Below are 16,121 nucleotides of genomic sequence, written 5' to 3'. Positions count from 1 at the left end.
AATATTATTGGCTAAACGGTACTGATTGCGTCCTGTTTTCATGGTATCTTCTATTTAGAAAAAAATAAAATTGAAAGCCTTCATGAAAAGTTCAGGTAGACAGATAAACTGATACTTTTTTCCCTTACTGAGCTAAATACTATATCAAAACCAATTTCATTTCAATTAGTAAATAATGCTACTCGACACGACAAGTGTAAGACATGATTTTATTTCTTTGCTGTGAAAGTAAAAGGTGTTGTATATAAGTATTGCACATTTCATGATAAATGATTAACCAGTGTAACAATTCAACATTGCTTATTGATATTTTATGTATGTATGTAGGCACCCTATGTATAAAATCTTCAACTTGGTTATGGATAATTGAACTATATTGTGAAATTCAAGCAGTACTAGTTGATTTCCACAGTCTGTTCCTCTACATAGACAATAAAATCCGGGGTGCTGTCATCTTGAGTGAGAACTGTCAGGCCCTCCAGTTCGTGTCTCTCCTCCACCACCATCACCTGCTCGCCAGAAAAATCGCCATCTGCATTCAAAACCATTAACTGATGGTCGCCGACCTCCTCCTCATCAGCCACCTGCAAATGCCAGCATGCTTCTATGAATCAGCTTTTTTCAGGCCAAGATTGCCTGAGTCACACAAACTGTTTACCTGTTCAACCACAGCAACAGTGCCAGGAGCCATGGTGACCATCGATGTGATGGCGTCATGAGCTTCTGAGCTTAACTCAACAATTTGCTGGACAATATGCTCAGTCCCTGTATACATATAATCATAAACAACGGTTGAAAGCCATTAGAAAAAAAAGCTATTTTGCTTTCAGGGCAGTTTGACTCTCACCATTGTCTTGTAGGACTGTTACAGGTTCTTCTGTCAACTCCACTTCTTGTGCTAAAGGGATACATTGGCTCTCTACCATTTCTTCCACCTGAATATGGATTCAGAACACAAAGAGCACCAATTGCAAATATTCATAAATAAACATATCGGGTTAAATTAACTCCTCTTGCACTGTAACAACATGAGCATTATTGTGTATATTAGCGTACCTCCCAGATACATGCTCCCTCTTTTGAGCCATGCTTCTTCATGTGTCGATTTAACTCCCATTTGGTGCCATAAACAAAAGGGCATTTAGGGCACTTGATGCCTAAACATGGGCATAGATAAAGTTAACACATTTATTCTCTGCCTAAACATGGGCATAGATAAAGTTAACACATTTGTTCTCGGAAAACAGTTTGTGTGGTATCAAGTGCTCACACGACACATTTCTGCTGGGACTTAAAAAAAAAAAACTGTGACTGAACTGAAGACAGATACTTATATTCAAACCTTGTTGTGTAGAATAATCTGTATCTGAGAGACCTTCTCCGACATTTTGATAATCCTGGTCTGGGTGTTTTACATTGTAGTGTCGTTTCAGGGGACCAGATGTGTTGCAGGAGTAGAAACAGTGAGCACATTGAAATGGCTACAAACAAGCAAAAGAGGTTATGAATAAAGTGCATAAAATTAGTATCGGGCAGAAATTGACAAATCACAGGCAGGTTTTATCCCAGCGGTGCAACATTAAATTGTTTTTATTCTTTTCCAAATACATTTATTCATTTTAGTATGAATTGACTAAAATATTGGTACACCAGAGCTTTTGTAATCCTTCACAGGGTGGACAATAAATGATTCTGACCTTAAATTTAGCATGCTGCTCCATGTGTCTCACCAAAGTATACTTGAAAACTGAACTGTAGTCGCATTCTGAGCACTTGAATTCTTTCTCTTGATTTAAAAAAAAAAAAGAGGGGGGTCAATAAGGGAGCGCCTCGTTGATCAAACATGCTTGAGAAAACAAGTCAAAGAAGAAAGTGTAAATAAATGAAAGAAAACAATGCTAAGTGGAATATACCTTGGTTAGTATGGCTCAGTTTGTGGCTCTTCAATGACGCTTTGGATTTAAGCGCTTTACCGCACAGGTCACAGATGTGACATTTTTCCTTGTTATGCCGTTTCATGTGATTTTTCAAGTTACTCCTGCTGCAGCTAGCATAGTTGCATATATTGCAGACAAAAGGTTTCACACCTGGAAATGAAATGAAGCCAGATTTGAGATTTTTGTATGAAAAGAAAATCAGACTACACGACTGGATTCTTATTGTTCTTTTACAAGTCAATCAGCACAGGCATAATTGCACCAATTTCACCTTGGTGGGCCCAGATGTGCTTCTGAAATTCACTGCTGTTCCTGAGGTAGTAAGCGTCGCAGTATGGGCACTTCTCTGCTCGCTTCACCATCTGCCCTTTAACTGGTAATGTATCTGTTCAACACAAAATCAAACATTCCATGCTATGTCCAATAACTAGAATACATCAGCAAACAATTTTAGTTACACACTGAACTTTAGCAAGCATTTTTTACAGCATAGCAGCGGATTAATTCAAAATGTTTCTTTCGTCTCGTATATGTTGATATATTTGCGTGTATTTTACCAGGGTGGGATATTTGGATGTGGCGTTTAAGTCGGTGCTCTGGATAGCTTTGATTGCAAGTGGGACACGGTGAGCTCTTCCTCTACAATCAAAACACAAACAGTAACAGTAAGTCATTTGGATTACATCTCCAAAATATACATTCAATAGCTCAATGAAAGCTCATTTGTATTCTGTTGTGTCCTTATTTAAACACAAAATGTTTCAAATTTACCAAAAATGATTCGATCTGACTTTTGATTTACCGGCAATATCTTACCTCTTTTTGATGAGTCCTCTGATGGGCTTGTAGTTTGTATTTATCAGGTGTGGTGTATTTACATCCTGAAGTGGAACATGACAGCAGCAAGCCGCTGTGCTTCTGGATCAGGTGGCGCTTTAAAGAGCTTTTGGTGATGGACGAGTAGTTACAGTTTGAGCAGTAGTGTAGGTGCTCCTTAGTGTGTGTGCGTATGTGGGCATTATAGTGGACCTTGTACCAGAACAGTTTCCCTACAGGGAACAAAAAAGCACTTTAATACATTTTTGTAGATGACCATAAGACATCAGAAGTTTTCTAATTACATTTTTTGTTGACCAATGGAATCAATTGAAATTATTTTGTCAATCAATGAATCTTGTTCATTCCAACCCTATATTGAAAAACAGAATTTTCAAATTTTAAATTATATGATTTGTTTTCCGGTTTGGCCCGTAACATGTCATAAAATGGTGATTATTGTTGTCTATAGTAAAAGCTGAGATTTGTAAATGTGTCTTATTTTGATTCAACACAATAACAATCAGTTTGTCGAGGGGCTGAAATTCTGAGGGTTTCGACAATTTGAGGTCTATAAACAAATGTTAATTAATTTGATAATCGATTAGTTGCTGATTAATCGATTTATTAGTGCTCCTAATTTAAAAAACACTTTTTTTGTGGTTGTAGTCCAAGTTAATTCTGTAAAAGAACAATAACAGTTGTCAATCTGAATGGCACCTTATCGTGATTAATCATGGTTCAAGTAGAATTTCTGCTATTTGCTCTAATCAAGATCTTTTTACGATTGTGCAAAGCAGGTCATTCCCTGATCTCACCACAATATTGACACTCCAGGTCGCCATACATTTTCCTGATCTGCTGGAAACTCTCCATATCAAGAGGAGTCTTCGGAATTGATAACAACACCTGCTGGAATGCACTTAGTTGGAAGTCCTGTAAGATAGAAGACAACTAATAAGTAATGTAGAAAATAGCGTGACACAAAAAGAGATACGAAATAGAAGCTTGAAATGGCTCACTTTTTCTGATTGTGCAGTTTGGATGTTTTCTTCTGAAGGTGCTGAAGGCAAATGAGTGTGTTGGGTAGGATTGGGCACTTGAGTGACTTCTGAGTAAGGAGCTTGTCCTTGCTTATTTGTATCTGCAGAGTTACATGTGTGTTTTGTTTTTGAGGACTCAACACACGCATCCGTCCGTGTCTCAGTGACAGTTTTGGTTTCCAGATTTGGAGTACATCCTTCACTTGTCCTCTCAGCTTCCGCATTTTCACCCTGATTTTTAATGTCCTCCTTTTCTTGCTGCGCATCTTCCAGTGCAGCTGCTTTTTGCGATTCACTTTCACCACTCTTGAAATCCTCAACATCTTCGCCGGCTCTTATCACCTCTTCTCTGCTCTCGACTCCCGCTTCTGTGCTTCCCTCCATGTTTAAACATCCCTCTTTGCCCTTTCTTTCTTCATCTACCGACAAGATCTCTCCGCCATTCACCAAGTAGAAGCTGTTTTTAATACACTCGGTGAATGCCTGCTCTTGCTCCAGCTCAGGGTGATCCTCTGTGAGGTGACTCTTGAGTCTTTGACTGCTGACAAACTTCCTCTCGCATGCCACACACACATACAAGAAGAGATGCTTTCTGACGTGAGCGGTGAGGCTGGCCAGGCTGGTTCTGGCGTGGTCACAGAGCAAGCAGGTGAAAGGCCGTTGAGGCCCGTGGACCAGTGAGTGGCGGTCGCGCTCCATCTGGTTCTTAAAGCAGCGGCTGCAGGTAGGACAGTGGTAGAGGAGTTGTCGGAGACCCTGGCGAGTCTTCAGCCTGGAAAAACAGATTAAGATAGCCGTCATTCATAAATGACAGTATGCAAAATATTTACATGGTGTCTAGAAAACCTCAGTTGTTGGTAGCTCTTGTGTATGAGCGGGTCCTTCAGATTGTGACTTTTTTCTATATGCTTGATCAAGTTCTTCACATCGGAGTACTTCTTTTGACAGAAGCTGCAATGCTGCTTCACCTTCAAATGAACTCGTTCAATGTGGACCTAGAGCACAAACAAACAGCAGAGTCATCATGTCAAGTCAATCATCTGGCCTAGCACTGGGGAAGTCCAAGCATATATGAGGGGTGCCATTGCCCCTGCCGGGCCCCCTCTAACTCCATCAGTGACTACAAGACTTTATGGAGCTAATTAAAAATCTGATGACTGTAACCATAGCAATTGATCTCGTGAACGCTCCCCTGTGAGGCCAATATGCCAACCACGACTCCTGCTGACTTTTTAAAATAAAATACGTGCACAAAAATGCACATAAATTAAGACCTCAGTCAAACCTGCATTAGAGTATGAGCACAAATGTTAAAACCAGACCTTGAGGTGTCCTGGGTTGAGGCATTTGAAGGGACACTGTTGACAACTGAACTTTTCGCCAGTGTGTTTCCTTAAGTGAACATTCAGGTTTGCTTAAGACAAAAAAGAGGGAGGGGGGGTAATTTATTAGATAAAAAATAGGAATTGATTAAATGTTTTTCTAGTCTAAATTCGCCAGTGAAGAGTTGATTTACCTTTGATGGAAGATGCATAGTCACAGTGTGGACACTTGAATGGTTTTTCTTGGGTGTGCGTCCTGAGGTGGGACATCAGCGAGTGTCGAAACTTAAAGATTTTATTACAGACCTCGCAGCCAAAGACCTTCAGCTGACTTGGAAGTAAACTGAGGAGAGAAAAACTTGTATTACCATGTTGCCCAATGTTGTGTCAAATGAGTAACTGATTTTTCTGCTGCTATTTCTCTTTTCTTAATCTATATATGAAAGTAATCTTGTTTGAATTAAAGCCCAGCAATGATTCATTAAATCATTCATTTAAGATATGTATATTTGTACATGCAAATAAATATATAAATACACAGTACTTAGGAACATCTTGCTTGATGGAATATTCCTGGAAGCCTTTTGCGGGTGCTGATTCAATATTGTCAGAACTGCAGTTGGAGTAGAGCAGAAAATAGGCAGAAAATGTCAAATGCTGCATGTTACTTTTTCATGCATTGAATAAAAAGAGGCAACACCTGACCATTTATCCTATTTAGCGTCTTTTTTTCTGGCAGAAATAATCTATTGTACGATTCAGTACCTTGGGTTCTGGTCAGCTTTTACATCTTCAGCACTGGCTGTAGACTGACTTGCAATGTCTGCAGGCTCATTGTGAGGGACTGCTGTATCCTGGATACAATTATTTTCAGGAAAAAAAAAATTGAAAATTCAATAAAATAATACATTTGTGTAGCTTGTGGACGGAAACATTTCTTCATGTGGTGGGAAACAGCAAACTTGCAAACAGACTCACCTGAGACTCATTCAGAATGTTGACGTGCTCCGAATTTGTTAATATGCTCTCTACTGGAATTAATTGAATGACACCTGTGGTATGAAGAGTTTACAAAATTAAAAGTTTAGTTTCAGAAATAAACCAGCGCACAAGACTGACCTGGGAGTGATTCATCTGCAGTGAGGAAAATATCAACACTTTTTTTGCTTCCTGTTGCAAGTCCATCTTCTTTGGAGGTGAGACTTTGCCCATCAGGAAGCGTTTGACCTTTCTTGTCGCGCTGAAAATTCCTCATTCCTACACACAAAGAAGACAAAGCCATGAATTATAGTGACTATAATTTGGAAAATACTGCTTCTGAAGGTTGTTTACCCTTTCTCCCCTTCATCCTTGATTTTTTTGGGGGTTGTTGCTTTTGCCCATTATCTCGTCCTAGAGGGTCCAGATTTTCTGAATCCTCAGGACTTTTGCAAATGCTGTCTGAAACGTAGGCAAATTATATGCCATGTTAGTTAATATATTTGTTTTAACATTATAAATAACATTATAGTTCTCTCCATCAATGCCTTGGCTAACCACTACTAGTAAATGCAGCTTTGACAATTTATCTCATCCTATTTAGTTTTATTTCCTTACCAGGGTCCTCGTCCTCGTCTTCGTCTTCGTCTTCCTCATACTCTACTTTCAGGCAGATGTGTTTAACAATCTGCCGTCTGTTGCTAAACAAACGATGGCAGTCATTGCATTTCAGCCCAGATATTCTGTTGTCATCAGCTAGCAGAGGGATGAAAACACTGGAATTGGCATCCTTTTTACAGAACAGATCATATTATCCATCTTGCCATTTAGTGCTTTACCCTGTTTGTCGACTTCCTCTTTTGGCCCCTCTTGCCTTTGGACTTTGTCTTCTGAAGGTTGCGTGGAGTCTTCTGTACCATCCCTCTGGTCTATGAGTGCTTTTTTGGTAGAGCCTTTTGGTCGTCCTCGTTTTCGCTTTACTGAACTCTCTGTGAAGAATACATATAATTATGACCAAAATTATTCATGGTGAAAAATAAAAAGAGACAATTTTAAGCGTTAAATTAGTGTTAATTAGACTTTAGATAGATGTTTAAGTCCTGAGTAAATCCTAATAACATAATCCTGATTTGACCTGCTAAAGGCACTCCTGCAAGGGGCTTCAGTGCAACAATGATATCCGCATAAGGTTCCTGAAATGGGTGCTTCTGGGCACAATGGTCCATTAGCAGTGAGTGACTGGGAGAGAACTGGTTGCAGAGCCGACACATGAAAACAGAGCCAGCTGTAGAGGAAGAAAGAATGAGAAGTTAAGACAGGTACATGTACAATTTACTTTCCATCCATTTATTTTATAGACCATGCCCCTTATTAGGGTTGCAGTTAGGTTGGAGCCTATCCCAGCAAATTTTGGGCAAGACTCTGGACTGGTCACTGGCCAATTCCAAGGAAAACAATCATCAATTCACACTTATGGATAAGTTAAGAGTCTTGACTGATCCAAACATGCATGTTCTTTGAAAAGTGCCCAAGGACCAGGGGAAAACCCAAGTGCAAGGAAATGTACAAGTTTCACACAGGATTGCTGGATCGTGGATGCTACATGGTGGAAGTTCTAGACCACCCAGCTCGTGATACACTCCTGGAATTTGATGGGAATGTTTTATTTGTATAAAAGAATCCATGCAGTCTTGTACAACATCACAACAATTAATGCAAAGGTAGTATATTGAATGGAGCAGGCCTATGCATACAAACATTTCCATTTAGATTATTTGCACATATTTTAAACCCTCTTTGCAACTGCAATCATGCCTAGATGAGTCCTCCACATATTTGATATTTACTATACATAGACATTTACTTCGTGTTTATTGCACGTTCAATTCATTTTGTGCCAAAGAACAATTTCCCTCGTGCAGTAATTGTTGCTCTCCATTCAAATTATGGGGGTATCGTTTGTTTCAGTGACACTTTTTGTGGTTTTAGAAGGCAAGTGGGGTTCCATAGTGTGTGCTTATCAGTAGTCAGCGCGCACTTTAAATATCAGATGTTTTTATTTTTCCTTCAACAGTATCTTGAAGCAGTCAACTCCCGTAAACCCTAAGAATAAATGAGACGTCACATAAACCCTCTTATGCTTTTGCAAAAATCGTGGTTGCCATTGAACCGGTGGAAAGATGGGTACATAGACTCGTTATTATAGTAAAAAACGAATTCCAATAATCATGGCTATCGTGCGCCGTCACACGACGACGGTCACCGTGTCTCAAAACTTGCGAACATTATGAGCTATTAGAGCATTAAACGTGTATGGGGAGAGAAAGGATCGAGCAAGTCGTCCGAAATGTTCGTGAGTACTGAAAAAGCTTGCAATAAAAAGCGTGCATTGACGACCACACATTTATGTCAACATGGCCTAACATTAAACACCGACTAGCATATTCGACGTAGAGCTAACGTAAATTCATACCTATTAGTTGCCCGTCCATTTTCTTTTGGATCTTTGAACAAAATATTTTGCAATTTATTCACTGTCAGTAAGCAAAAATAAACTGTTTATAATTTAAATATATATACTTTAGTGTCTAATTTTTTTACTTGGAATATAGTAAATTTCTGACGAATGTGTTAAACATGTCCTCCTGTTCAGCGGAAGTGGATTGCACTTGTTGCTTCAACCTATAGCGCCTCCATACTGGAGGAGGACTACACAGCAGTTTGAGTCAAACCCCCACACAACCAATGTTTTTGTAACAAATCCCAATATTCAGTTAAGCGTAGGATATAATAAAAATGATGTGAATAAGAAATAATTGATCTTTTACACATTTTATTTGAGTGGTAAAAATCTTGTATTACATGAATACATATCTATCCATTCATTAATGAAAGGCTCAATTGGAAATGTTTTAACTACTCCTGCTATAGGTCCTAAATTCTATTGCCATTTTTCCAACAGAAGCCATTTATTATTTAAGACCTGTGGATGCAAAAAATGACACGAGACATTGACTCAACATATATTTTTTTATATTTACATATATGTAGTCCACACCTTTCAGGCATTTTGATCATTTACACACGGACAAAATTCTTGGCACCCCTCTGTTAATGAAATAATAATAATAATAGTAATAATAGAAAATTCAAAGAAAATTAACCAATCAAAATCATTACTGCTTAATTGTGGTTCAACATAATTATTAAAAATAATACATAATAATTTAAATGCAATAACATTATTATTTTATTTATTTTAAAAATGTTCTCTCATTAACAAGTGGGACAAGTATGGTTAATGTTGCCATAATGTTTACGCCAAAACTTTCTCTAACACAAATCCGTTGAATGGATAACAAATTGCACTCTGAAATGTAAACACACAAACATTGGCTATGAAAACCAAAGAGAAGGCTTTATGAGTACCAACATGCTTAAAGCATTAACATTTTCATGCGAAATATACGTATCTCTGACAAGTTGAGCCCTTAAGGGTTTTTTTTTCCTTTGAATTGTTTCAAATTAGACAACTTTAGGGCATCCAAGAATCCAAATTTAGATGTCAATAAATTATATGTAATAGCTGTACAAAACAAACCAACTACAACCTAACTGTATTTGGGGTCACATGCTGCAAGATTAACCTGCCTTTCTACAATGAACTGTCTTATCTGTTACTAAGCAACTTCCCCAAGCCTCAACAATCAGACTTGTCCACTTTTTCCATTCCCTCATCACTGGTCGAGCTACTGAAGCAAACATTCAAAGTGTAAAACTCTTTTTTTGTTTTTTTAAAGACCCACCGTTATTACAAACAGGGAAACCAGTGGATTTTAATGAAAGGAGGGTAACAAAAACTAGGAAAGGCCTATAAAGAGTAAAGCAATCTTTTGTCCAAATGTGTGACTAACATTGTGTGCGTTCACATAATGCAACACTTCTTGTTCTTGTGGGTGTTTGACTCATTAAAGCGGAGTCGTTGCCTGGATCGGTACTTCTCCAGGTAAGTTAGTTGTTTACTGTTGATGGCTCCACGACGCTTCCTTTGACACAGAAAATGTAGAGGTGGGACAAGTGGAGCAAATTCAGTGATTTCAAATAAATTACTACTCCAGTCGTATATGTCCTTTTGAGACCTTTTGAATATTACAATTTAGGTAGCAAAAAAAAAAAAAAAAAGAGAATACTTTTGTGCTTTCCCAAACAAAAAAGGTGCTCATTAATAATTTTGTTCCATATCAAGTACGTAGCATATTCTGACTGCAGATTTGAGGTCGTAAACAAGTTCTCGTGCTCCCATCACAGTATTACATGCATCTAATTAGACTGAACATATTTAGTTAATTCAAAATAAGGGCGTATACTAACTGTCGGATCAGTTGAATAGCATCTTCATACTTCATTCCACTCTCTATCAAAGCCAGCGCAACCAGCACAGGAGCCCTGTGTGGACATATATAGACAGGAACAAAGTTATGGCGACCAGATGATAAATTATCATTCCTCATCAACGTCTAAGAAAGGTGGCTGGTTACAGCTCATTTTTATGAGATATAACAAAAAATCTTGTGTTTCGAAACCTCTGTTGGTGTGTCACTAACCTTCCAAGACCCGCCACGCAGTGAACAGCCACACAGCTTCCAGGTTCTTCATGAAATTTCTTCTTCAATAAACTCAACCAGTCATCAACTAGTACACTTGGGGGCGGGGCACCATCGTCAAATGGCCAGTCCTAAACGAGAAGCAGTAAGAAATCACTATGTACCATATGTATGCGTGTGTGAAGTGACTTAACCCTATGTAGTAGTAAATAAAAATGGTAAAAATGATAAATAGAGTGTTAGGACGTGTGCCTTGCAAAATATGAAAGTAAACAGACAGAGAGTTCTGTGATTGAAGGTCTTAGAGATCAACACGGTAAATAACTAATAACATAAAGCTAACAAAACAATCACATGTATTTCTCACACAAACATTGGTATTTTCTCGGCATTGGACACAGTTGAAAAATGTTCGCTTCTTGTTAACCCCACCGTGTTCACCGTGGACTTTATAGGCTTCCCAGTATAATGTATGGTACTGCATGAGAGTCTCTCTTGTGACATGGAGGTAAATTACAACAATGCAAAAAAACAGCTCATAGAGTATGTTTATTCATTTGTCTTGCTTGCCTAACAGGGATCAGCCCTAAACCTAAATCATTGTGGTGATGACTTTGGGACATTTTGACGAGTGCATTATTTTATGAAATCAATGTGGCACAAACTAAGTAGTGCTTCAACCTGTGTGTGGAAGTAAATCTATAGAAAGGTTTTTGGGTACAATTTTAGAATAAACATCAAATGTTTTGACTAGTGTATATGTCCTCACCAAGACAGTGATGCCATCTTTCTCCAGCGGCGTTTTGTCATATGTGATGTCACAGACTCGAACCACTGTTGTGACCCCAAACCGCTTCAGGTCCTGGAACACAACAGATCGGGTCAACTTAGTTCTACTGGTTGAGTTCCTCAATATGCGTACATTAAAAAAAATATAATCCTTTAGATTCACTTAATTCAACCATGTGAGGTTCATCATATATCATTTGACTCTTGGGGGAGTTAAAGAGGGAACAATTACAGCATTTTACCACATTTGAATCAGTGCAACTGAAAGTTGACTGCTGTTTGTGCTCAGTGTGACATTATTTGACACAAATAACTTACCTCTGTGAAGGACCCGAGTGTGTTGTCTGTCGGGTTATGTGTTATAAGAAATCGCATGTGATTGTGGCACAGTTCCACAGGAGCTGGACGGTTCATGATGACCAGTTTGTCTTATGGCTCACAATTGTCCCAGGAAGACTTCTAACCTATACATTTTAGAAGCACAAAAGAAGAAATTTAAGTGTGTCCAAACTACAAACTATTTTTTTTGCCATTCAATGTGGATCGGATAAGCAGCACATATATGGTGTTTCTTTGTAAGGAGTGTCATAATCATGCCCTTGTATGCAAATAAGGTACACCGAGATAACAGGAGTGTGTTTACAGTTTGGAATGGAATTTTAAATTCTGTAATCAAGGATGCCTCGCATGCTCTAACGTGTTCACAGCCACTATTTTAGTTAGAGTGCTGATGGATAGATGGGTGACATTGAAGGTTGCAATGAGAAACAACTAGTTCATTTTATTTTCATCGAGTGGATTTCAAGAAGACTGCACAGTCTTAAAAACGATGCATGGTTATGTATATTTCAAGACCCGATCAGCAAATTGATAAAGTCTCTCACCTTTAGTTTCACACGCTACAGCTGCTGCAATGAATGGATGGCCTCAGTTGTAAATGTAAATATTGAAATTTAAGAAAGAAGATTCCCAAATGGAGGAAAATATTTTACCCCATCAGTTTTACGTAGCCAGAGAGGCAACAATATGTCAGCTCTGTGTTATATTATCACAGAACTGATATCAGTTCTTCTCTTTAGTCCTTTATGCTCTGCAACTGAAGGTCTTCCAGTCCTTCTCCACTTCAATTTTGAGGCTCCACTTTTTACCCCATCAGACACCTCGTTGGCCAGGCACAATTTGTTTCTTCAGATTTCAGGGTCCCAAAACGGCATGGTAGAAATACATCATTGGTTGGGTCTACATGTGTTGGGCGTGGCAGTAGTCACCACTCTGTCGCACAAACGCCATCAACCAGTGTTTCTGTGAAGACAAAAACAAGCAAACCATAACTGCAGAATTCTTGTTCATCACGCTCCCACAAAAAAAAAAAATGTTTTTCCACTAAAGGCTACAGTTACAGGAAACACAAGTTCATTGAAAATGCCTTATTTATTTAATCATAGAATAAAAGTGTGGGACTGAGTGTGACTCTCTTCTGATTCACGTGTGCAAAGACTCAGACAAACAGCTAAGGAAGGCGAAAGGGTAATCTAGGTAATCTGTGATCACCTCTTCACCTCTGGCAACACACACACACACTCACAAACACACACACGTATGCACAAAGCACCCTGTCACATGGCAAATTACTCACACGGTGACTGTTCCACAACAGTGTCATCTATTCTAGGTTGTTGACGATCTATATTTAGTTATCATCCTGTGATGGGTTGCAGATTATTTTGTATCATAGTATTTTACACTCACAGCACAAGAGGAACTAGTCAAGGGAAGCACATAGTAATAGTAACAAAAGAAAATATTAATCAATAACTTTCAGTTTTGATAGCCACTTTAAGTTTGAAACTGCAATCACAATTACCAACTGAGATCAATCTACACTTCTGATACAAAACATATTATAAACCTATTCAATAGAATAAATTTCCCTAATTTTATGACCGTTGGCTACATTTTTAAATACAAAAAAGAATTCTACTGATCACACAAAACATGACACAAATCACTAACTCACTGTTGAATAGGCTGTTGAGAGTTGCCTGGCTAAATAAATAACTCCTTTGTCGTTTATCTTGATAAAATAGTTATACTCCTGATACTTACCTGGCTTGTATTACATATTGACCCGGTGAACTAAAAAAATAAAAATAAACAAATCCGGACGGTGATATAACCTTGGTAGATTTCTAATACTAATATTATTTTAGACGGAGTTGGTGAAACTGAAACAAGCAAATATGTGTGCCCACAGTTGCGCTGCTTCTTTTTCCTGTCATAAGATAGGTCAAGACCCAAAGAAGTTGGAACATTGTATTACCGTAGAGAGCCATGCTGGGTTGCCTAACTCACTTTTTTCCAACCTTTATTGAGCCAAGGCAAATACATTAAAAGAGGAAAATCTCACGGCACAGTATCAAACAAAAATGTCACAAAAATATGAAATGATGGCTATGCATGTAACTTTACCTTCTGCTATCTTGTGGAAACACATTCTTTCAAGTGTTCGGCCTGTCCCTACATGTCGCTCATATACTGTGGCTAGTTGAACAAAGATATGTTCTTTGTAGTAAATAAAAAATATTTTGGGACCATTTGAGTGAACTTTGCCACAGTAAACATAATGAGCTCTCACAAAACACTAATGTGCCGTGGCACAATGATTTATTATTGATGGCCAAACTTCCTGCAGAACTACACAACATGTATTGAGCAAGGGAGACTGGCAGTAACTTCAAGTTGGATCAGTCCTGAAACATTGTTGTACATGCCATACAAATGATACCCAGTTAACACCTAAAAATGACGCAGCATTTTTCTTCACCTGTCCATAGTCACGTTGGGGGGTGGGGGGGTTAATGCACACATGCATCATTTGTGTGCAAAGGCGGGGCGTAATTAAGTGCAAATACATTGTTAATGTATTTCAGTAGATCTTTCAGGTGTCTGTCGCTGAGTATTTATTTTTATCATGACGGTTTTACCTTTGCTGCCTATACTTTAAAATGAATGTTTATTTTCAAAATTTGTCAAAATAGACCACTTTTTTTTCAACATTAGCAGAGGACATCGCATTAAAAAAAAGACAAATAGAAAGATGTAACGTCAACCCCAGTTCAGATTTTGATTGATCGCTCGATTGACTGACTGATTGAGAGCTTTTGAATCTGCAAGGAACATGAACCAGGGAGCTTCAACAATAATGGTGCAACAGATTGAAAGAAGCAGGATGTTCACAATCTATGGTGTTTTTTAAATGAACTGATGTTGACGGCTCCTAGAATGATTTGTTACAAAGTTACATTGGTTTAAGGGCAGAAAAGCCCGAGTCAACGCTAGCTAGTACCTTTCTTCTCACTTGGTAGGACCATTGTGAAACGTAGTAAAAAGAGAAAATATTTTGTGTGCATATATTTGTTCTAAAAAAAAATACTGGTGGAAATAAGTACTGATTCAACTCTTGTGTTGATAGAGTCTAGTCTTTAAAATACATCTCAATAAAATATTCAAAATTTATTTTTACAATTATATACAAAACACATTTAAAAAAAATCTAAATTTATAATAAACCAAGAGAAAGAAGAGAGAAAGAATCTTGACTTTTTCCAAGATATGGAAATCTAGGGGGGAAATACTTAACTTCTATGTGCTGATAATATCAAAAAGTTCTCTTGTACAATGGAATATCTTGCTTCTCCCCCTGATTCCGTGGTAGATAATTGTTCTTTGCGTCCTCCATGCTGCCGCTCCCGTCAGTTTTTGTTTTTTTTTAACTTGAAATTCTCCAAAATCTCAAGACTTTATCCGAGAATTAATTAATCTCTAATCCATTTGAAAAGTTCCTATCACCAAACTGCAGAGGATGCAAACAGTTTAACAAAATAAGGAGTAGAAATTACAGATCGTTATAAAAAAAAAAAAAACACTCAATACTTCATTCACTATTTGTATGTTTAGCAAAGTATTTTTGGTATTTGTACTTCGACCAGAGTAGTACTTTCGCCACCACTGGATTTAAAGTATAAGCCTGCTCTGCACGTCTCGTACCTGACTTGAGCTCCACAATCTGATGGGTTACGCTATGTTGCAGAGGCTGCAGCTCGTCTGCTCGTAACCCCATTTTGACACCGAATACACGCACAGCTGTACCGTATTTATATCCACATATAGCAGCGTTTGCGTGACGCACTAGCTTCTAGGTGGCAACAACCTGTAAACTTAACGCGTTTCTCGAGACTTTAGTAACAACAACAAAGCGGATCTCATTTGAGTTTCCCCTTCCTTACCGCTTTAGATGGTCCGTGTCATCCCTCGATAGAGACGCGTGATTCTCCCAACTGCACCGAGAAGGTAGTCTGGAAGGTCTTGTGCAACCACCTGTAGCTCCTTCCCGAATGACGCGACTGGCTCCGCGAGAAAAGAAGCGAAATGCGTCGCACAAATCGAACGTGCTAGCTTGGCACGATGTAGTAGAGTCGCCGAGGATCTACGCCGGTGAGCCGGTGTAATCAGGCTGAGCAGCCATCTGACCCTGACAGCCCTGTCACCGCCAGAACACTCGACAGTTAATGCTCTTAGAGGGAGAAGAGCTTCACTCTCCCCGCCTCCTCTGCATCCACTTTACCCTCCTTT

The 16,121-nt window shown here is 38.6% G+C and overlaps 2 protein-coding genes across 2 annotated transcripts; both read right to left on the bottom strand.

Moving 5' to 3' along the window:
- Positions 1–195: 195 nt before the first annotated feature.
- On the bottom strand, positions 196–8,959 carry zfat (zinc finger and AT hook domain containing). Its single transcript, XM_049729535.2, has 24 exons — positions 8,570–8,959; positions 7,232–7,381; positions 6,936–7,085; positions 6,715–6,852; positions 6,451–6,558; positions 6,238–6,375; positions 6,097–6,170; positions 5,884–5,972; positions 5,663–5,731; positions 5,313–5,461; positions 5,119–5,210; positions 4,643–4,791; positions 3,776–4,568; positions 3,572–3,689; positions 2,754–2,986; positions 2,495–2,576; positions 2,209–2,322; positions 1,914–2,087; positions 1,698–1,786; positions 1,343–1,481; positions 1,057–1,157; positions 848–935; positions 659–765; positions 196–584 (listed from the first exon to the last, which is right to left on the bottom strand). The coding sequence occupies exons 1-24, from the start codon at positions 8,586–8,588 to the stop codon at positions 396–398; spliced, it is 3,552 nt and encodes a 1,183-aa protein (XP_049585492.1). The 5' UTR covers positions 8,589–8,959; the 3' UTR covers positions 196–395.
- A 153-nt stretch (positions 8,960–9,112) lies between these two features.
- Positions 9,113–16,074, bottom strand: LOC125974755 (protein tyrosine phosphatase type IVA 3). Its single transcript, XM_049729540.2, has 7 exons — positions 15,776–16,074; positions 12,374–12,791; positions 11,808–11,953; positions 11,470–11,562; positions 10,701–10,831; positions 10,468–10,542; positions 9,113–10,142 (listed from the first exon to the last, which is right to left on the bottom strand). Exons 3-7 carry the CDS (start codon positions 11,901–11,903, stop codon positions 10,022–10,024), a joined length of 516 nt encoding a protein of 171 aa, XP_049585497.1. The 5' UTR covers positions 11,904–11,953; positions 12,374–12,791; positions 15,776–16,074; the 3' UTR covers positions 9,113–10,021.
- Between the last annotated feature and the right edge of the window lie 47 nt (positions 16,075–16,121).

This window comes from Syngnathus scovelli, chromosome 9, assembly GCF_024217435.2.
Source record: "Syngnathus scovelli strain Florida chromosome 9, RoL_Ssco_1.2, whole genome shotgun sequence".
Taxonomy (NCBI): Eukaryota; Metazoa; Chordata; class Actinopteri; order Syngnathiformes; family Syngnathidae; genus Syngnathus; species Syngnathus scovelli.
The sequence above is the reverse complement of the archived record's forward strand: the minus strand, read 5'-3'. Positions and strand labels throughout refer to the sequence as shown.